Source organism: Halyomorpha halys, unplaced genomic scaffold (genome assembly GCF_000696795.3).
Source record: "Halyomorpha halys isolate HHAL.00 unplaced genomic scaffold, Hhal_1.1 Scaffold303.1, whole genome shotgun sequence".
In the NCBI taxonomy this organism is placed as follows: domain Eukaryota; kingdom Metazoa; phylum Arthropoda; class Insecta; order Hemiptera; family Pentatomidae; genus Halyomorpha; species Halyomorpha halys.
Genome location: NW_027115075.1, coordinates 46,189 through 69,899, shown reverse-complemented (window position 1 = coordinate 69,899; position 23,711 = coordinate 46,189). Strand labels below are relative to the sequence as shown.

Below are 23,711 nucleotides of genomic sequence, written 5' to 3'. Positions count from 1 at the left end.
TTGTTATCTCTAATACGAGTCTATGGCTGCTGTTGGTATTAAGGAACGTTTACACAATTCACTTAAAGTTAATAAATAAGCGACAACTCACCTATATTTTAGCTCTCATGTGAGCAGTATCACTTATTGTTTCACTGACACTGTTTTTTCACTACTATTTTTTATTTTAGTTCACTGAAAAAATAGTCTATTGTGGGACACGAGGTAGCATATGTTCATTTGCTAACTAGCGCATGCGCACACCATGTATCTATTAATAACAAAAAAAAATATACAAATACTTTTGCATTTTAAATTACCGTATCGAAACCTGAATGCTATTATTTTATTTAACTTGCAGTTCCTTTTAGTAATATAACTACTACACTAAGCATAAAGAAAAAAGATTTAAGTTTTTACCAGATATAACGAGTTACATGAAAGAACAACCTGCAGAAATAATGGACACGAAACAAAACAAGCTCCCTCAAAGTGTGCTCGTTAAACACAGCTGATGGCATAACACGCAACGGTGATAGAAGTGAAAGCAAAATTATAGGACCTGACGATAAAAGAATCAATTTAAAACTATGCTGACCGACAAGAAGACACCTAAGGCATAGATTGAAGGATATACGCAATTAAGACTATTTTTTCAAAAGTTTTATGTCGAAAAAAATACTTAAATTTTAAAATAATAAATTTTTTAATTACCTAGAATGATGCAGAAATTAACACACAAATCAAAAAATCCGACGTCAATTTTGACTAGTAATTATACATAGTTTTCATTTAAGTAATAATAAAACCCGGTTTTTTTAACCGTGGCTCTTGTATTATATAATAGACCAATTCTAATGTAGCATCGGTAGTTTAGTGGTAGAATTTGTTTAAAGGTAACCCAGGTTCGATTCCTGGCCGATGTATCTTTTTTTTTTTTTAGTTATTTCATTTCATCAAGATTTTAAATTATAATATTTATCCATTTGAATATTTATCATATTTTTTATTAATAATAATATTTATCCACTTGTTTTTTGGACAATTCATCCATCTCATTTCAATACATTATTATCACTACTGCCAATGGAAAATAGTTAATTTTTAAAATAAACACAATTAAAGAGTCTTGAAAAATAAACAATTAAGGTTTAACTAATATCAGAGACCATTTGATCCTACATAGATGTGACGAGTTCAATCGAAATATTTCAATAAATATAGTTTTTTTTATAAAATAGAGGAGAAGTAGCAAATTGATGATTTAAAAGTGACACTTACAGTATGTCAAAGTTGCAATAATATCCGAGGCATATAACTAACATAAATTTCTAATACCTACAGGCGCTGCATTTAACATATAGTATTACTAATTTATTATGTAAGGTATTGCGTTTTCATCTTGGTAGAAAGTTATTTCATTTAAAAAATAAAATAAGTTCTTGAGTCTAGTCAAATTGCATATTTATGTGTGTACAATTTAAGTTTAATTTTTTATTTGTTATGAGGTCCTAAATCAATAGTAAAGAACCAAATTTTTAGTTTTGAAAGACCTTTGTGACCATATTATTTTTTTATTATTCTAATAAAGAGAGTAAATATAAAATGCAAACCTGCTGTATAGAACAGGACAACATTGTCATACTAAAAAAACGGTTGAAATGTGAATTATTAAATTGAAATCAACAAAGAATTCACAGAAGCTAATGAGATTCATCTTGTAACATCAATTTTTAGACAGTCAAACACTTCGCAGTTTTAAGCAGTTCTTTCAAGTTCAAAGGATATTCACCGCTTCTTATTCAGCAAATGATACTCTCATGTGGAATGAATTACACAAGGCAATGGCAGAAACAGAAAAATCGGCTGAGTTGATAAAGAATGTTAAAATGTTAAATATCAAACATGGAATGAAAAGTGAATTCTCTACAACCCTTTTGATTTTAGGATTGGGCACAGGCAGGAACACCCACAAAAACATTAATACAGCTCTCCCTCTCTACTGGCATACTCCAAAGGCAGGAAAATCTTTAATAAAACCAAAAAGCTTACTACCTATCTTGACATGTCTATTATTGGAAGGTCTCTTAAATTTTTAAAATATGTCTTCAAATTTTTGAAACTGAAGCAACAACTAGAAATCAATCACAAGAAAACCCTAGGGGCAAGAAACAAGCCCATCCCCAAAGACATCAAATAATGAGAAATAACAGTTTCGAAGTAATAAGTAGCTTGGAGTACCCTGGATCCTCACTAACTTAATAGCTAGACAAAGAAAAAGAACAATATAAAAGGATTATGCTGGGAACGAGAGTGTGTTTTGCCATGTCCAATATTCGAAGGAGTGGGCTGACTAGTGAAACCACTACATTGTGGCATATATGTAATGCAAAAAAATCCTATATTCCAGCAAATCTCGATTATGAATAAAAATCCAATGATCCTCTGGATCAGTTTGAGAGAATGTTGAGGAACAATGCATCTATTGATCTAAGAAAAGAAATAAAATAATAACCATTTATAGGATTCTGTAAATCTTTAATTTAATTTGTGTACATTTTATTACAATTAATTTTTATAACTAAAAGTCGATTGTTTTTTTAGTTTTCAATGCAATTCTTTCTTTGGATTCTGTGGTTTGCATTTTATGTTGTTTTTTCCATCGAATGTAATAATTACCACTTGAATAGACATATATACATATATTTTATTTCTCTTAAAAACTACTTTTCAATGTTCTAGTATATCTGTTATTTTTAAGAGAACCATTTTAAACATTTTCTTATGGGCTGAAATCAATGCTAAATAGATTTACTTTAAATTCATTTCATATGACTTTTCTGGTAGAACAATAATTTTTCAAAATATTTCAGAAAATTTATATAGGATTTTTTGGCTTTTAAAGAAAATGTTCAATTTTTGAAGGGCAGTATTTTAAAAATTAACGGTCATGCCAAGCTCATTTTGATGTCAAACTGTAGAAAACTATATTGACTTTTTTTTAGCCCATTTCAAACTTTTTTTAAATAAAAAATAAGACAAGCTAATCTACCAGGTGCATAGTTTCAGAGTTGTAAACTTGGTTTTCACTGTTGATTTAGACCCCCACAACACATTTAAAAAAATAGAATTGACTCCCCCTTCCTATGTTTAATTTGACTGAACCTGTGAGATCAAAATTTTCCGAATTGAGTTCTATTAATAATTAATTGCTGAAGTAAATAACCAATGAAAAGTTTGATTCCATAAAACTTTTTTTGGAAATACTCGCATATTAATTACATTCATTAAAATACTTACATACATATATGTGAATAACATATGGAAATATTATTTATATAAATGTACTTATCAAATTATCACTATGGCTCATAAATTTTTCCCAAGCTATTTATGGTACTAATGGTTCATTATCTTGTTAAGTTTGTTGAGCACTGTCATAAAGTACTGGATGGAGATAATTATATTCCCATTATGATAATTTTGTTGCTTATTTTATCTAATAATTTATGCCGAGAACTTGGATAGTTATTTCACTAGTACTCTCACCTTAATGAAACAATTTACACTTTGCACTTATGATCTTTTGAAAGTGAGCTCCGCATAAAAAGCTTTCAGTGTTAAAAGTCAAAACTTCCCAATAATTCATTAAATGCCATATTTAAGAAAATATTATGCAAATATAGATTTCACTAAAAGAAATTTTAAAAGAAAGTACTGATCTAATTTTGAAGTGCTATTGTGTTTATAGCATTGCTTTCAAATATTCATAATCATAATTTTACTAGCTATTAACCACGGCTAAATAGCTATTAACTATGGAAAAAGATATCGGACTCATTTCTAAAAGTGTGTTTAATATTAAGGAAACCTTTTTAAGCTTCAGCTAATATAGCTCTAATGAGCATTGAATAAACATGGATACTTTGTAAATAAAAGCTAAAGCAAAAACCTTATTAAAAATTAGGTAAATATTTAAAATGGTAAAATGATCTCTAGGGGGATTAAAACTTCAGAATACCTTTATGAGTTTAGGACTGAATAATTTTTCAAAAGAAGATAAAAGAGACATTATTACATCAGGTATCTCTTTTTGATATAATGTTATAAGCACTCAAAATAAAAGTCACTATTTGAATAAAAAAAAAAATTATTTCATTTTGAACACTTAAAATGGAAACCACTAAAAACTACATATTTACAGAGGTATCAGAGTAATAAACTATTATATTCAAATTTAAATTAATTAAGAAGAAAAGAGAGCCTAATTATATGAGTCATTTTCTACATGATTGTGTATAATATTAATTAAGCTCCAAATTTAATAACCATAATATTAATACAATTTGAAGAGGGGAGGATGCCAGTTAGTAGTGATTGAGATTTATTAAATCATGAAAACAATTCATGCTCATTGACAGCAATTCAGATAATCCAGGTCTAAAGTGCACTGACAAGATCTGTTTATCAGATCTTAAACTGAAGAAAATATAACATGATCTATAACAACATACAGAGTACAAAAACAAATAAGAGGAAACTCAGAGGTTTCTTTTACACCTCAATTATGATATTTCTCGACTTTTTAACTACAAAATCCATCATTCTTTTCCAAAAATAATATCTCATAAAATTTGCTTATGTCATTGGATAAATATTTAAAAAATAAAGTTATATACAATAAATGTTAAAACTAACTATGTTCCCTCTCCACTCATCAGTAAGGCGGAGCTGAGATTATCGGAATTAACATCATTTTAAAACTTATCAATTGTTTATGTTTCCCCTGAAGTCTAATCTCTCTTGGAAAAAGTTTATGTTTTACAAATTGTCCCAAAACAATCGATGATATCTATTATTCACAAAATTATTTATATTTTAATACATTTTTAATTTCAATACTACATGTTTAATTTCAAATAAAACAATTGAAAATCAGGGAATTAATAAGGAATTTTATGTCACATTAGAGATTTAGAATCAACACCAGGGTTTCCAAGATATATTTTAGGTACAACATTTAATAACACCCCATATAATACATTTAAACAATTTTACCCAATACATTATGTAGATTATTTAATGCTTTGTTCTTTCAAAATAAAATTTTCATTTATACCAGAAGCCTTCATTCTTTTTTTATATGTCAATAAAAGTTCTTTAGTTCATCTTCACTTTAAATAATTTAACAGAGCATTAACCTGGCAGGAGTGTCCTACTTTTTTGTCCCCTAAGAGGTGTTCCATGAGTATTTATCTTATGGTAGATGATTTTTACTACTCTATTTATATAATTGGATGTGATGATAAAAATCTTTACGACTACTTTCATTGCAATTTGAAATTGTAATTGTGAATTGTAGCTTTGGGCCTGAAGAATCAAGATTTCGTAAACGATCTAAGATCTTCATGCCTCCTCGGCCTATGATCTAAAATAAGAAATGCAGGTGTCCAAGTGAGCCAAATGCTCAAATGAAAAAAAAAAAAAAAAGATGCCAAGTCAGGAGTGTACTGGTGAGAGAAATGCTCAGTCTTACCGTTATCAGGAGGCCAGAGCAAAACTAAATTGAGTACAGGTGGGGAGGAAAAAGAGGGAGTAACATAAACTAGCTATATTGTCAACTTCAAAGGGTCAACGGAAGGTAGACAAAAGTATAAACAAAACTGATGAAATACTAGGAGAATATAGACCTTTATTTCCCTATGTGAGCATCCGCTCAAGGCTACACCTCTTCCGGGTTAAGAATCTAGAAATAAAAGCACAGAGGAGTAAAAAACATATTAACTATAAATAATATCTTTAATCAAGAGGAATAAATTGGTTTTCAAATATAATTCTAGGGAAACAAAATTGATACCATTTAAAATAAAAATTAAATTTACAATCAATGATTTTTATAAACCCACTGACATTTATGAGTGTCCGGCTTATGACAGTACAATTCCTCAAGTGATGATTTCACATAACATTGATTTTAACTTCTTATCTTTTAACTTAAGAATTACAAACAAATGTCCAGTTCTTGTTAAAATCTGTGAGAATCTAAATATATTAAAATTGTTGAAAGGGATTTATTGATGCTCCAACTACGTAAATCTAATATTAAAACACAAATCCAATATATCTTTGTAACATTTTTAACAATGTTTATTTATATATATTTGTGCAAATTCTTAAAAATTAATTTAATGATAGTAAAATCATCTCAAACTATTTCATCTCCATTTCAAGTCTATTTGTTATGTTTTTATTTTAATTTTTTTACTAATCTAAAAGCATGAAACTTATATTCTAGTAAACTCTGATATTAAAGATTTTTATTTTTACTAAAGCTAGCTTTACAGTTTTAAGTTTTACATAGTATGGAATTTTTATATGCACTTTAAGTATATGCTTATTGCTACTAACAACAATTATTTTTAAATCTTTTTTTTTTTTTTTTTTATGAGTGTGAGTTTTGAAATTTTATATTGCCGTAGGAACATGAATTCAAACATATATGTCCAAAGCACTAAACACAACAGTTCCTTATCAATGATTGAGTGGTTGAAGAGTTAGTTATACCATAAAACAATGAATACTTTTATTTAAGCCAGAATTTTTTTTCAAGTTTTGCCATATTATGAATTTTTTTTTGATTTATGAATATTTTTATTCTAATTTAAATAATAGTTATATTAAATAAATAAACAGTAGGTCAAATGTTTTTAATACTAAGACCTTGTATATATATTATATTCATATATTTGTAAATTAATTAATCTTATGTTATCTACTTTCGGTTTTGATATCACAACCTCAAAGCATAATTCAAAAAATTCAAGTATAGTTCAAAAATCTATCTTTAAGAAGATATATATGCAAGACAAGCATAACTAAAAAATCTTACTTTAAGGTTAAATGGATTTCAAAGATTTTTATTTGACATTGAAACCCATTTTTGCTTACTATGCAATTAAACTATTTCATGATGATTCATTATGGTCTATTCTTTATTTAGATACGGTTTTAAGCAAAAATGATTTCTATTTCTAGAATAAAATTTTTTTAAATCCATTTTCTTGAAGGTTAAATTTTGGAATTATACTTTATTGAGGTTGTTATATAGTCAATGGCCCTAAATAAAACTCATTATTTCATGAATCAATTCTTCTTAAAAAAGCAGTAGGTATATATTATAAATTAAAAGGATTTCATGAGGAGAAATCCTATAAGAACTAAATTTGATTGTACTGGTTGAATAAAAGGTTAATTTAATGTTTTAATATCAAATTAAATATAGTAGGGGAAGGAATAAAAGAATAATAATAATTAAGTAATTATTTAATAGAAAAATAATAAGTAAAATTAATGATAACTTTCTATTATGAACTATTGTTATTTTTTGACAGCAACCTGGGCCATCTCCTTTTTGATTTGACATAAAGTCATCTATCAATGAATAATAATAATTAAATATTTTACTTTGTTGAGGTTTCTTGTTATTAAATTGAAACTGTGAGTACGCTAATTTCCTAAATTCTTTGCCTTAAAAGGCTCCCAATTTATGAAATAATTAATAAATATTTTAAATAAGTTAAACATTGATTACTTTTATAAGAATTTTATGTAATAATTTATTAATTAGGATTTTTTCTATAGCTAATTTCCCATTCAAATATTCTAATTTATTTAATTGAAAAAAAGTTTCCGAGTTTATTATATTAAAGTCTTTTTAAATTTTTCTGACACACTTCCTACCATTAATTTTCGTCTCTTGAGCCATCAAAACAGTTATATAAATCATATTGCTGTTGAATAATCAAGTCTTTTAGTTAAAAACTGTTATTAATTAATTCTATGAATTTAAACAAAACCAATCAATCAACATTATAATTACTCCCGAACCCAGATATAAAAAACTTAAACACAATCTGTCAATTTAAATTTTTAAAAAACAATATTTTTGTATTTTGATTTTTCTGTTTAAACATTTAAATAATTTATTTTTCCTTTAGCATGAGCCATATCAAGTTCAAGGAAAATCAAACAATATAAAAAATCATGATAGCTTCTATCTCTGTCATGTACTCACACTTTCATTTGATTTGTAGTTAAACTCATGAACTTTTTTAAATAAATAACTTGTTATTATGTTTCTCATTATATTATTAATGAATTTGTTAAAATTTCAGCGGTGAGGGGAGGTGGCAAGATGCCTGGTGGTCGACTGCCTAAAGTATCTTCCCGCTCCAGGGGGGGAAGGCACAATGAAAACTCAGGCAGAAGGAGAGGAGGTCACCGAATAGTCTAAACATCTAAACCTCAACCACCAAACCTACAATTTGATATAAATAACCACCATAACTACTTATGGGAACAAGTGCTTCACCTATCTTTGTCCTGGTGTTTTAAATTATTCCTTATGAAATTTCAAAAGCATAAAGCTTCATGACTTGTTATTTTTTAATAGACTATTATAATTATGTAAACTTATCATTTTAAATTACTGCTGATCTAGGTTAAGCAAACTACTAATTTTAATAATGACTTAGATGTAAAATTGTGATTTTTTTGACTTTTTTTTTATTATTACTGTACATTGTAAACATTTCACAATGTATATGTGAGTGGACATGTTCCTATCTGTGAAAATATTGATATCAATAAACAGTTATCTGATAATAAATTCAAATTGTTAATCTATTGATTTCATAAGATTCATTATTATACAGCTACTAAAATAAATGAGTCATAAATGAATTTTATAATATTCTGAAAAAAACTTACACCACTGTCAAATTGAAATTCTTCAACAAAAATTTACAAATCTGCTCAATAATGAATGGTGCCAAATATTACATTTAATTTAAATTAATGTTCTTTAAAATTAGTGGAAAATCGGTTGATCAATTTTATGAGATAAGAAAAGTGGATATAGTACCTTTTCCCCCTGAAAAAAATACCATTATATAAATTTAAGTACTTGTGGTAGGAAAATTATAAATATATCTATATTGATAATGAAAACCCATGTCTATCTGTTAAAGAATTTAGCCAGTACTAAGCATAACTGTTTTGGTGGTTATGACAATAACTTTTATTGTGCTAACTTTTAAATTACAACAAACTAATGTTTCTTCCATTACTGCTATAACATGACAAATGAAACATTTCTGTACCTTAAGACAATATATGTGTTGCTGTGAACGACATTAAAATTACAAATTATTTTGCTAAGCATTATTATTCTCATATTGTAAAACCGTAAATTATAGTTTCTATGTATTAGTTACATTATGCTGTTTTTTTAATTATATAGACAAATTATTTCCAATAGGTGTATGCTTTATGATTAAATATACATATTATATATCCAGCATTAATTCAGAAACAGTACCTTTATTTGAGCTACCTACCCTAAATATAGGTAATAGAATAATTTATTTATTGAACCTTCTTGAAAAATTATATTTGAAATATTTAAAAAATCTTAATGTACTACTCAAATAGATTTATATTTATTGTTTCTATTAAATCTATACCTATTTATTTAATTACTGTTTTAAATAAAATTATTATCAAATCTAATAGTTTGTATTATCCTTCTGAGATCATTAAACATTTTCTAATGATGGCAAAACTTTTAAACAATTCTGGCATAAATAAATATTTATGAGCCTTGGTCAACTTTGTAACAGGTTAGTAGTAGGAATCCAAATATTATAATCACTATAGTGTGCATGAAATTCTCTTATAAACATTATCATGTACCAAGAGACATATTTTATTACATACTACACAACACATTTAAATAAGATCAATAAGCTATCAGCAACAATTTATTAATTACTACCTTTACAAAATACAGGATGTTTTAAATATTCGTACTTATAACTTCAACTAATGAACATAACTATTTCATAATACAAATGAGAGCAATTACAGAAAAAAAAATAACAACCAACTAAATGATCAAAACCACACTGTATTACACTTTTTTTCTGAAATTTTGCAACATAAAATCAATGAATTTTAAACAAAATAAGTAAGTTTTCAAAATATATTTTGTATACTTAAATATCAAAGTGAATTATAGTTCTGACAAACTGTAAAGCTTCTCAATACAAAAAAAAGGGAAAGGCTAATTGGAGATATATGAGATGATAGTACGAGCCCAAGAGGAGAAAAAAGGCAGTTATCTCATCCCAATTTTTGATTACTTTAATGAAAACTATGTATAATTACTAGTCAAAATTGATGAGTCTGTCAAGTATATGTAGAGGGAATAAAAAATGGCGGCTGTTTAAAACTGATAAAAAAATTTAATTTTTCATTCAGAGCCTTATATTTTAAAAAGTAGGAACAACACAAGAAAACCTAAGAGAACATCATTTAAAAATGAGCAAATTTTCTAAAATATGAGCCTTAAAAGAGTTATTTACGTTGAATAGTTCTCGAGATATACCTTTTTAAAAAGCAACATTTCATAAAAATGTTGTATGGGACGTACTGAAAGATCAGTAGTTAGTGAATTTAATTTGAAAAATCTATATCTCAAAAACCATTTGACGTACAGATGTCAATTAGCACTCAAATTAAAACTAGTTTAATGAGCTATAAAGTATTTTATGAAGTTTATCTTCATAGGAGTAATATTTTTTATGAAATTTGCTAATATAAATTGATTTATAGTTGTTCGGACAAATTTTATTTGCAAAATTTATATTTATATGTGAATATCATAAAAACTACTACCCCTACGAAGATAAGTGTCCTAAACTACTTTATAGTAAGTAAAATTTCCTTTATTTGGAGTGTTGGCAGACATATGTGCGTCTTATGGATCTAGAGATATATTTTTTCAAAAATCCAACATTTTATACGAACAACTAGAAATTAACATTTTGTGAGTTTATTTTGTCAAATATCATAAAAACTACTAGTCCTACAAAGATAAACATTATTAACTATTTTATAGTAAATTTAACTAGCTTTAATTTAAGCGCTGGCTAACATCTGTACGTCAAATGGTTTCTGAAATAAAGTTTTTCATAAATCAAATTTATTGTCCGAACAACTATAATTCAATTTATTTGAGCAAATATCATGAAAAATACTATTCCTACGAAGGTAAAGGTAATAAAAATTTTTATAGTCCATTATACTAGCTTTAATTTGAGTGCTAATAGACACCTATACGTCACATAGTTCCTGAGATATAGATTTCTCAAAATAAATTAACTAACTACTAATCTTGCAGTAGGTTTTTATTTTTAAAACGCTTTATCTCGAGAACTATTGGATGTAAACAGCTCATTTAGGGCTAATATTTTAGCAAATTTACTCTTCTTTAAATAATGTACTCCTAGGTTTTTTAGTGTTCTTGGTAGTTTTTAAGATATAGAACTCAGAATGAAATATTAGTGTTTTTTAAGGTTTTGAAACAGCCCTTTTTTATTCCTTTTTTATCCCCATTTTTTATTCCTCCTACCTATACTTGGCAGACTCATCAATTTTGACTATTAATTATATATAGTTTTCATTAAATTAATCAAAAATTCGGGTGAGATAACTGCCTTTTTTTCTTCCCGGCTCTTGTACTATGAGAACATACGATTTCTTGAATAGATTATATTTCGGATCAACAAAAGCACAAATACCTTAGCGGTTTCATTAAGGAATATGTTAAGCAAATGTACCATAGCCCTCACTGGGATGCCATGAAAAAAAATTAATGCTATGTAAAAAGATGAAGTTTTATATTGTATAATAAAATCAAAATAAACAAAGCTGCAGGAGCAGATGGCAGGAGGTGAAAAACCTTTAAAAAATTTTCTAAAGGTTTCAAGCATATCAAGGTAGTGAGAAATTTTTTAGCAATTGTGAGAATTCCAATGACCCTATAAGACAGACCCTCCACTACACTCAGGTCACAATCGGTTTGATTCCTTTTTTCATTTATTATTTTTGAAGAACAGTAAGACTACTTTAACAAACATTTCAGATATATACATACATATACATATTATGTAAGACATTAGAAAAAATTAAAATGCCATTTTATAAATTTTTGAAAATTAGAGACAAACCTAGAACCACATTTTTGTCTTTAGAGAAGGCCTGAGACAAGACAAGAATATTTTATGGATTCTATGACCTGGGAGCTGCCATTTGAATTTTTGCCAAGAAGTATTGAATATAAAATGCCTCCACAGCAAAAAAAAATAGCAGCAGAATTATTATTGCCAACAAAATCTATGCATAGCAATACAAAAGGAGTCATGAGAGTTAATAGTGAGGACGCTAAACCATTTTCATTTAATAAAACAGTCAGGCATAAAGATACTCTCAGCCCTTCTTTATTAATTAAACTAATGGATGAGAAATAAAATCTGCTTTTGTAAGACAATGATCCATGAGGACAAAAAAAAAAAAAAAAAGGAAAATCTTAACGATTTTCGTCAAATACCTCCTACATAAAAATAATGCAGTCCAAATATCAGATACAAAGGGAAAGTTTTAACAAATTTTGGTGAATTGGGAGGAAGAGGTCATATGAAAAGGAATGTCAATAAGCAACTCAAAAAGCAAAGTTTCGCCCTCTCAGAAAACAAAGAAGAAAATGTACATGTAGTTTATGTACATTTATTTTTCTGTAACAGAGAGATGCTAGAAAAAATATTATAACTACTTAAGAACTATTGTATACATTACTATAGGGTTGACCAAAAAGTAGCAAAAATAATACAAAGGTAAACTGACAATAGTACTAAATAAAAATAACATAGTTGATCAATGTGAGATAGAAAAAGATGTAAAGGTACAAATTTATAAAACTATATATCTTCCAATCACTAGGCACAGTTAAGGATTGTGCCATTGCGGCTAGAGTCTACGAGTTGAGTGTATGGGCAGTTGTGCTGGTATGTCAGTCAAATTGATAGAGCTGAAATGAAATATATGAGCAGAGCAACAGGGAAAACAATTAGTGAAATATATAAGATAGGGTAGTATTGTAATTAGAAGAACCTCTTTTGTGGTCTATAATCCAGAGGATTGGGGGGAACAGAGTTAAAACCTTAATAAAACAAAGAAACTAAGCAGAAGAAATGAATACTGGGGATATTGGATTTAGAAAAATAATACAGCACTAACAAATATATAAATAAGAAGAAGGGTTTCATTATATAACTTTCAATACAATTGAAATTAAATAACCATCCTTTCCTATCACAAAGACCATTGTCGTACATAAGCAGGGTCCGGATAGGCCTAGGCTCTTTCCTTTTTTTTCAACTTTGTCAAACAACTTAAAATCGGTAGTCAGTAATTTCAAAATTAGAAATTATATTTTAATTAGACTGTTGCAGTTATGAACAGTCATACGTATGTTGATGCAATTAAATTAATTATTAATTGACAAAAATAAAAATTAAACCATCTTTAGATTAATAATAAAAAAAATCTCATGCACTCCTTTGAGCAAAGCAGGTGTACTCTTTGGGCATGAAATAGAAATAAGGTCAAATCTGATATTAATTTTTCATTTAGTTTAACAGATTCCATACCTTACTTTTTTTTACATTTAAGATACTAGTGACACTTTTTTGATGAAATATTATTGTGGCTAACACTATAGAAATTGAATGTTAGTTTTAATAACTAATTCATAAGAAAATACTGCTAATTATAATAGATAATAAGATTAAAATGTCTCCATTAACTATTAAAAAAAAAACTGTTGATTAATAAAAATAAGTAAACAACTAAAAAAACCAATTATAACAGCTACAACTTGTTAATTTATTAAAATTCTGATGAGTAATTTTAATGACTTCACATAAAAGGAAGTTTATCAACATTAATTCAATTAATCAGGAAGTTGATCAACAAGAACGTTTTGTAGGTTCCTTAACGTACAAAAAGAAAGATGGTCCGAGTACAGTTAAAATAATTCAAAATAGTAAATAAACTATTTATTAAAAACCAACTTTTTGGCCTAGATTGGAGGGCTGCAATCATCTGGGCTAACAGAATGAAGGAAAGTCAAAGAACGCTGGCTTTATTTAAATGGTGTATGCTGTAATGCCAATATTCTTTAGCTTTTATTCATTCTGTGGGAAAACTTTATCTCATAATCAATTCTTACTATTTGAGTTATTTTGACCTCACCCTGACTATCTATCTTTTAATAACTACACACGGTCAATCAACAATCTTCCAATAGTTCCTAAACTTATTTGATTGATTAATTGCTTATATATAATGGTTAATTTTTGGCCTTCATAAATCTTCAAAAATGTTTTAATAGACCACCACGAGTTTGCAAATCACATTTGAACACTGTTTTGTATCACATGATTTATACAAAAATCAAATATGCTACCACCTCTTAAGCTAAAATCAATATTTAGTTAAGCTGTTAAAAAAAAAAAAAAAAACTAAATTTAGTTTTTACAAAATAAGCTAAATTTCTGTCAAAAAAACATACATTATTATGGATAATTTTCAATTTGTTTCACATTTTTTTAAAAATTATTAAACTAAAATATAATCTAATTTAACTAAAATTTATGGTTGTTCATTTTGTCAGAGTCAGCTAAACCTGTGCAAACTTTTAATGCAAAGCCTCCATATTATCAATGAACCCAATCTTATAGCTTTACCACCTCTCTATACCAAATCAACATATCTTGGCTAATCTGTAAACTGTAATAAATCACTTCTTGTTTTTATTTCATCTGAAACTGTAATAAACAATTTTTTTATTCAAAATTACATATTCTTTATTCTTAGAGGCTTCTACTAGCACAATTGCTAGTGCGGCTCCACCAGACGCTTCTCCCTAAGACCCCCTTAATTGTAAATTTGTTGTTGGCTTAGCTAATCCTTATATATATATAAAAAAAAATTACAATGGTTGACCCTTTACACATCCCCAGCCGCCATGGAGTGGCATGTATGAACTGGTAAACTATTTTCTTTTAGATAGTTATAAACGATTTGTTCTTTTTTTGACCGCAACCCTGACCATCTTCTTATATTTATTTTCTTTTAGATGCATCTATTATATACTTGCAAATGTTAATTAAATTTACGGTTTTAATATATCACTTTAAATTCTTAAACATGATAAAATCAAATACTTGTGCTACAGTAAAAAGAAAGAAAGAAGTGTGGAGTGGATACTCTTCAGACAGATAAAATAATAGTATGATACAAGCAATTACAAAGCAAACAAATCATATAATACAGTTGATGTATCATTAATTGTTTTAATTGGTTTATTGCATATATTCGAACTAGGAATGGAATTTTAATAGCAATTTGAATTTTTTTTTTTTTTACTTACCAAATTCCAAGATGGCAGATTCTTGAAGTTAACTTGGGTCTCTTTGTTAAACCAAATCGATCATAAAATAAGAAACCGGATGTCCACCACGAAAATACCTCACTATTTTAACATTTGAAAAGATTTAAAATGAATGTACACAAAGGAATACGGTATCGAAAAACACAACCATAATTGCTGAAAACGGGCAAGAAAGATTTAGTTACTAACAACTAGAGAAGATAATTACAATTCCGCCAAAACTGGTACAGTCTGTACTATATTCCAAACCAACAATTTCTAGATTTTCAATATTATACACAAATTAATTAATTTAAAAAATGAATACATTTTACAACACATAAAATATATTAACAATATTTATTCTATTAAATTGGATGTGTTTTTTTCACTTTATGTTATTTTTAAGAAATTAATTATACTACTAACTATTAACAATGATAGTGTAAGAACACTTTTTCTATAACGGCGCAATTTTCTGTTTAATGTAATAATAAAAATTAACTATAAAGTTTATTAACTTGTGAACAAAAGTAATTTAGCAAACAGAAAGTCTGAAGAGGAAAAAGAGTCTGTACAGAACAAGTTCCAGCGGCGGGAAATTCAAAACTATATCTGTGACCAAGGATGATCAATCTACTCCACGCCAATATACTACGAGAAAATAATAGAAATAAGTGAATTTTCGTTTATGATACAGCATAATTTATAATAACCCTTTATAAGGCTGGTTATTGGTATTAATACACATTGGTCCCAGGATCAAAACTGGAGTGGGGGGGGGGGGACAAACCATGGTCGTTCACGTAGACACGGTCAGATGGTCAACACGGAGAAAAGGCTAATGAAATCAACATTTTATGAAAATTATATATAATTATAGCAGTGATTTATTAGTTATTACAATTATTTTCTTGAAAAAAAAATATTTTTTATTAAAATAACATTTTTTTTTGTTCATTGCTAAGGAGGAGGGGGCAGTTGTCCCTACCTGAACTTGCCCATTACTGGTCCTCTTCCTACTTCAAAAAAGTATTTTCTCCAAAGGAATTTTTATGGACTCTTTCGATTCTCCATTGTTTTGATAAAGAAAATGTATTCAATAAGATTCACTTACGGATCAATTTTATATTGTTGTTTTTTGGGGGGAAGAGAGAGAAAGAGATTTTAGTACTTTATTACCAGCCAATGGCCGTTTGAAAGTGGTAGTATCATTATGACGGTGATCGTGACATTAATAGTGATAGTGATCGCAACCACAATGGTCGTGTAATCTAGGATAATATCGGGATTTGTTTGATGGTCGGTAGTATCTACTATCAGCTCAAATACGACAAATATTCTGTCACTAATACGTGTCTGCGGAATCGTCACTATTTAAAATGCTAAAAGTTAGTATAGGCCCGACTTCCACTGAAAAGAATTCATTGGTGTTTTGTTCAGTCCTTTGACCGAGCGGATCAAGTGGAAGTCGACAGCTCTAGTCAAATAAAGCAGTAATAATAATAGTACTCGAAAGTAGCAATTTTAAAGTTCCCGCCGCTGGGGCTTGTTTTGTATATTAGTAGCAAAAAATAAGCTATGATTTTGTTATTGTAAAATGACATTAAATATAACTTTTGTGATATAAGTCAGTTCGTGCTATAATTTTTATTAATTATTAGGAAGATTTATTAGGAAGGTTAGAACAATAATTTCACGTCTTTGAACGGCGGGTAATTCAAATAGAATTACTAAATCCTTTGGTATTTGACTAACAAGGGCTATTAACATAATGTCATCTGTTTCAATGAAATTTATTTTGGTAATAACAGACTATATAAAATATTAGACACAAGTAGGAGGATTCCAATCCACACTAGGATCAAAGAAAAAAAAATGTATATAATGTCAACAATTATTTATATTATTGTTTTCTGCCCTTTCTCTGTATGGATTTCGAAGTTAAATTATACTAATCTTTTTTTTTGGGTGAAATCAGAAAAACATATTGCTGATCATTTTAAATGTATTAAAGATTTAAATAACCAAAACTTTCAGTAAAATATGCCTATGTATTTTTTTCCAATAAATTGGTAGGACTTACTGTTTTTCTACAGTTTTAAACAATTTTTTAAATAAATTGATCAATTTTCTAAACTTCATAACTTTTTATAGAAGAGTTAACATAATACTGTTTTCAAGCATTTGTTTGCTGGGAATCATTGAATAATTACTAAATATGATTATCCAAATTATTTATATTAATGATAATGATCAATTGAGTCCTAATAAAACTTTTAGAATTGGATTTTTTATCCAGATGCTTGTCTAGTGATTTCCAATTCATCAGTTAGTAAATTAATTATAATAATTATATCCTAATTTATTATGGTGTAAGGTTATATAGGCACCAACACTGCAGAACCAAACAATTTATTTAGAGAACATCTTAATATATACATAACTACAAATATATAAAAATGATACAGATAGATAGATCAAAAAGTCAGATCAACTGCCATAAAATATTTAACATTCCTGGATTGATTACTTAGCTGAGGTACAAGTAAATTTTGGGGAAATCTAGGAAGTATAATACCTTCCTCAGTCAAATTGACATCATATGGGTCTATGGGTTAAGTACCTCGCTGTCCTTCTGGTCTCATAAGTATAGCCTCCAGTGTCAGCCAATCCAGAATCACTATTGAAAGAAGAATAGTCTCTCTTTTACACTATCAGAATACAGTAAATAATGATCCCTACATTTTCATAAAACTGGAGGTGAAGTTCTCATTAGCCTATCTAAAAACTTCTTCGAATACATACCAAGGGCTATTTGTGTCTATCATTGTTATGAGCGGCTACCTTTTCCAGTATCCAAGACCACCGATATTTTTCAGCTAGGAACTTATCCAAGCTTTGGAACACCCAAAATATTAGCCCAAATTAATTGCTTATAATATATTATAAAACATTAATAACTATAAATATTTATATAACAATAGTGCTGGTTAAAATCCTAATCTAGATACTATGAGACTATCCTTTGACATAAAATATCTTCAGTAAGATAAAAAATCTTGTAAAAGAGCAACCGTTTCAAGCAAGCTTAAAATAATTTTTTTTTTTAGTTTTTGTCCTGAGAACTACTTACCCCTCGAAGAGCCTTCTTTAAGCTCTATTCTATATTACCACACTCCAATTTCTGATCCTCTAAACTCTTGGAATCAATAAAAATGTCATATATTAACATAAAATCCATACATACAGAGGCAGCCTGGCTCCTCTGGTTGTATGGAGAAATTCTTGAAAAGTTTTTCTTGGTATTTCTCTTTCATTCATCTTGGTTATAAACCTATTTAGCTGAAAATACTGGTTCAGACATAGAAACCTTATAAATATTTTACTTTCAGATTATTGCATATTACAAGACTAAATATTCTGCTAACAATCTTAAGCTCAGAAATAATCACTCACGTTCTCCTGTTTTAAAACAATCCATGTCAGCAATGACTATGTGAGAACTGGGTAAATGAAGATCTTAAAAACCTGGGATTTGATTAGTTTACTTATCATAATATTTAATAACACCAAAACCACCTATTGGTACCTGCTTATTACCATGAATTACTTCATAAAAGGAGTCAGCCATTCATGGTGTGAAGCAGAGGTAGGCTAGTGTGTCCTTTATAACTGTTAAAAGTATAAGTACCAATAGTGATTGTCCTACCATAAGTTTCTTTTTGTGTGTACTCTTTAATTAAGCAATTCACTTTGTTGAAGATCAGCCAAGGTGTGTAAAAATTTTAAAACAGTTTTTGTAATAACATATCCAACAATTCAGCCAAACTACATCAGCCATTTTCAGAGAAACAACCATGATAGGAACAAAGATGATTTTAAAATATTTGCTAAAATACTGAAAAGGGTACTGTAATTTTGGTTATTTTTGTTATGTTTTAATTAATGTTATTATTAAATTATTTAAATTAAACTTTTATTAATGTTTGAATAGTTTCATTTAGTATTAAGCATAGAGCAAAATGGTTAACACTGGTATTTTTGATGCTTAGAGGCTCTGAATATAATATAACAAACAATTATTATTGTTTATAAGAATTATTTTAGTTAAATCTTGTTTGTCAAGCAATAAGCATTTCTAAAGAAAATGCTTATAATAATTCTTCTAGCATTGCTGAATTACAAAGATTACCAAAGTTGATTTTTTAAAAAATTGAATACTTCTAGGAAAGAATGGTTTAAATAGATTTTTCACAAAAATGAGATGATAATCAATTATTATAGATTTTGTTATGGTAAACGGGATGGTGAAGTCAAAACAGGGAGAAAATGAATTTATTCTTAGCTTAAAACTGTGTTGGAAGAAGGTGTATTGCTCAGCTTTCAAATACAGCATGGTAGCATTATGAAATGAAATGAAAAAATAACTTTATTCTGGGACATATGTCCTCTAAGAATAAATACATGGTTCATATAGTGAGATTTTTATCTGGCAAGCATTTACAAATTTTCAAATAGTAGAATGAAATTACATTGGTATATTGGCTTTACTACTGTTTATAATGTTAATAAATACCTGCCTATTTATTTGACTACAAAGATGTGGAGGTTTGGTTATTCAATAAATGAAGGAATAGGTGTTGTTTAAAGGAGAGAATGGATGAGGACTGGCAAATGGAGATGCGAAGAGAATTCCAGAGGGAGGTTGCACTTATGACGAAGGATTTGCTAAAGAAGGAGGTTCTATAGGAGGACATATATAAATCATTTGGATGGGATCTGGTGTTTAATGAGTGGATGGATGAACGAAGAGTGAGGAGTTCTAGGATATAGGTAGGTTTTTTGATTTTAAGAACTTGGAATAGAAAAACACCAAGAAGGTATTGGCTTCGGGAGGTTGGATAGAGCCACTTCAACTCGGAATACCAGCACGAGATTTGAGAGCGCCTAGGGAACCCAATGATAAATCTTACAAAGCAATTCATGAGTCTCTTCAGTCTCAACTCTAGTCCTGCAGATAGCCCTCCATACACCAAGGATCAGTAGTCAAAGTGGAGGAAGACGAGAGAGGATACTAGGAGCTGACGAGTGTTCTGAGGAATGGAATTACGGAAGATTTTTAGGAATTGTTTGAGTACAGTTATGGATTTGCGTGTGATTTGGGAAATAAGGTTATTCCAGGAGAGGTGTTGATCAAAGGTGACACCAAGGTTTTTTATTGTAGGATAGAAGTGAATCGGTTGGTTGTTAAGGAATAGTAGAGGACAGTAAGGGAGGGTATAAAAGAGGCGCTTGGAACCGATAAGAATGGCCTTTGTTTTTTTGGCATTCAGCTTCAAATCATTGTTAGACACCCATGCGTTAATGCTGTCAATATCTTCCTGTATCTTTTGGATGGCCTCAAGCATTTCAGAGGGATGGAAGGACAGATAAATTTGTAGATCGTCTGCGTATAGGTGGTACTGTGCGTACTGCGTTATGCGCCAGCTAACCAGGCTTACTTTGAAGAACTAAAAGCAGCTAATAAAATAAATGTAAAAACGAAATAAACACATTACTTAACATTTTATTTTACTGCTTTAATATTATAATAAGTAATATTGTTATAAATACCTACATAATTTAATACTTTTACTTATTTAATTTACAACTACTAATTTTTTTCATTAGATTTTTGTTGATTTACCTTAAAGTGTACTACTAATGAGAATAATGTTAATTCAAAATTCAAATAAACAATTTCAATTTAATTTACATTGACATTTTCAAAATTACATAAAATTATTTGAATCTTGTGGGAATGACTTCATTACAACACTAATTTAGAGAAGTGGAAAGCCTATACTCTCTATAACAATAGTAGGTTAAATTTTTTCCACTGTAAAAAAATAGTATTGCCACCTCAAGCTCTATTTAAACTCTGAGATATATATTTTCAATTTTTGAAGGGCTTAGATACATTCCACACTACTTCAAAACTATTCCTTCCAAATTTCATCATGAAAAATTATTTTTGACATCATGTTTAGGGCTTTGTTTTAGAAACTTTAGTTTCCTGAAAAATTTGTAAAAGCTGAATTGGGACATTCTTTCTCTTCTGTAATATCTAATTAAGAAACTAATAATAAAGTTATATTAAATACTGATGATGAATATACCAATATAAAACAGTGTTATTTCTCAAAACACAAAAAGGAAAAAATATCCTATTTTATGTTTACAGAAATAAATATTGTGTTCTACATAATGCTTATTGTGTTTCAGCGGTGCGGGGTCGTGGGAAGATGCCTGGTGGTCGACTGCCTAAGGTTACATCACGTTCCAGAGGAAGGCATGAAAACTCTGGCAGAAGAAGATCTGGACACCTGTAATTGACAAAAAATCTACTGGATTCAAGCATTGTAAAATAATATATATTTTATGTTACAAATAGTTTAAAATCAATCGATTTGAATTGAATACATATTAACATATGTATGGCAATGTTTCACCTAAATATAGGTACTTTTATGTAGGCAATTTAAATTTATAATTTCAATTTATATAGCTGTACATCAGTAAGCATAAACATTGATGTTGATTAATTATAAATAGATGCTTTATATTAATAAATGTTCTTTAAATAAATTAATTAGTATTACATATTCAAATTCAATTCTTACTGTTGCCTGATTAAGATAATTATTTGTTAATTTACATTATGATAAGATGTATCAAAAATAAAAGTTTCTTATAATCATCAGGTGTTTTATACATTAATTTTTTTAATTACAGATAATTTTTTTTCATCCTTGAAATCCACTTGAATAGATGAAATAAGAAATAACTTTTTTTTTTTATTATCAATCATTCTTTTTGTTAAATATTAAAAATTTACTTAGAAAAAATATCTAATCATTAACTTTTTTGCTATGATGTTTGCTGATTTCTGTGTAAATGTTGAATGAAAACAGTTTCAACAATAGAAGCAACTTACGTATATATGACTAAAGTCTATAATAATGAATGTGTAAGTGTGAAACTGTATAAATGTGTAACTTAACCCATAATGTGACAGGTGGTTCTGTTAAACCTTGTTACACTTATTTGTCTACTTTTTATATCAAATTATACTTTCAGTATAATTTATTTATTACTTATTACTTATATGGAAATGGATTATACAACTTAAAAACATTTCAGGTTATTGCACAATGGTTTATTATTTATATTAATCATTTTATCATATCAGAAAATATCAATTAATAAAATAACTGATGATTTTTTAATTAAACAAAATTAAAATTTAACAATGATGGGTTGTTAAATTTTTTGTTTGTCGATTACAAATTTTCATTATTGAAAATAGTATTAGCCCTGTTTTTCTTTTCATTTAATTTTTTTTGTTATATTTTGAGAAAGTGATACCTATACATTGAGCACTTTTCATTTATTAATAAAAAATGGATTATTTAAACCTAAAGAAGGTTTCATCTTAAATAATTTATATTTGGGATATTTTAATGTTAAGATAGATAATGTTGGTTTTCCAAGACAAGCCGAAACTATTTATTTGACTAACATTTGAAAGCATACAAAATTATAAGAACCATTTTATTATGAATTTTTTTTTTGTTTTTTTTACAATGGTTAAAACAGCAAGAGGTTTAGCATTTTTGAGCATGTTGATTTCCAAATAATTCCAAGAACATTACGATTGGAGAGGTAGTAATCATCATGTAGCCAAGTTCCCTTTGAAAATGTGTTCATTGGATAGGGTTAGCACAGACAGAATTGTAAGAGTTGCTACCTTTAGAACACCAACAGGGACATATACAAGGCCTATAGTTGAGGTTTCAAATTTGTATTCTCACCAAAATTTGGTGGGTGGTATGTCGAAGCAACATTAAAATGGAAAAAGAAGTTTGAATTTTTATTTTTTTTACAACGTTAAAATATGTAAACTTATTTATTTTTAGTTCTATTATTGTCGTTAACATGTATATATTTTTGAGTGCAATTTATTTTACACGAGTGAACAACTACTAGTTATAAACATCGTTATAATACTGTATACCCTGGATGTTTATATAGTAGATCCCTTCAAAGACCCTCTTATCATTGCAGTAGTATGTATTTGACCAGGCTATACACTTTCATCCTGCTAGCCTCAGGGGTCCCTATTTTTCTTGAAGACGAATTTCTACAGAACATCTTCTCCCTTAGTTCCCAGCTGGATGCAGGTTAGAAGTGGAGATATTTACATTAACATAATTCTGTGCTTACACCATATATATAAATCAGATTTTCATCTTTTTTTTATATATAAAAGTAATATGTGAGGAGAAGATGGTTGGGGGTGCGGTCAATGAAACACAAATAAGTATGACTAACTTATTTTAATGTGCCGACGTTT

At 28.2% G+C, this 23,711-nt stretch overlaps 1 protein-coding gene and 1 long non-coding RNA gene across 6 annotated transcripts in view; one reads left to right on the top strand and one right to left on the bottom strand.

Annotated features, from left to right (window-relative positions):
• The window catches only part of LOC136796954 (uncharacterized), a 326,124-nt gene extending 310,656 nt beyond the window's left edge, over positions 1 to 15,468 (bottom strand). The window contains exon 1 of one of the 2 annotated variants that reach the window (XR_010844743.1): positions 15,314 to 15,468. This is a non-coding gene — a long non-coding RNA (uncharacterized lncRNA). Of the gene's footprint in view, positions 1 to 91; positions 287 to 15,313 lie in introns of those variants that run through there. The other variant, XR_010844742.1, reaches the window with a different exon arrangement.
• Positions 1 to 21,877, top strand: part of Nplp1 (Neuropeptide-like precursor 1) — a 348,625-nt gene extending 326,748 nt beyond the window's left edge. For 2 of the 4 annotated variants that reach the window (XM_067052163.1, XM_067052162.1), the window contains exon 4: positions 8,154 to 9,498. In XM_067052163.1, the coding sequence (XP_066908264.1) occupies positions 8,154 to 8,196 (43 nt within the window). In that variant the 3' untranslated portion in view covers positions 8,197 to 9,498. Of the gene's footprint in view, positions 1 to 8,153; positions 9,499 to 21,580 lie in introns of those variants that run through there. The other 2 variants (XM_014421104.3, XM_014421103.3) reach the window with 2 other exon arrangements.
• The last annotated feature ends 1,834 nt before the right edge of the window (positions 21,878 to 23,711 follow it).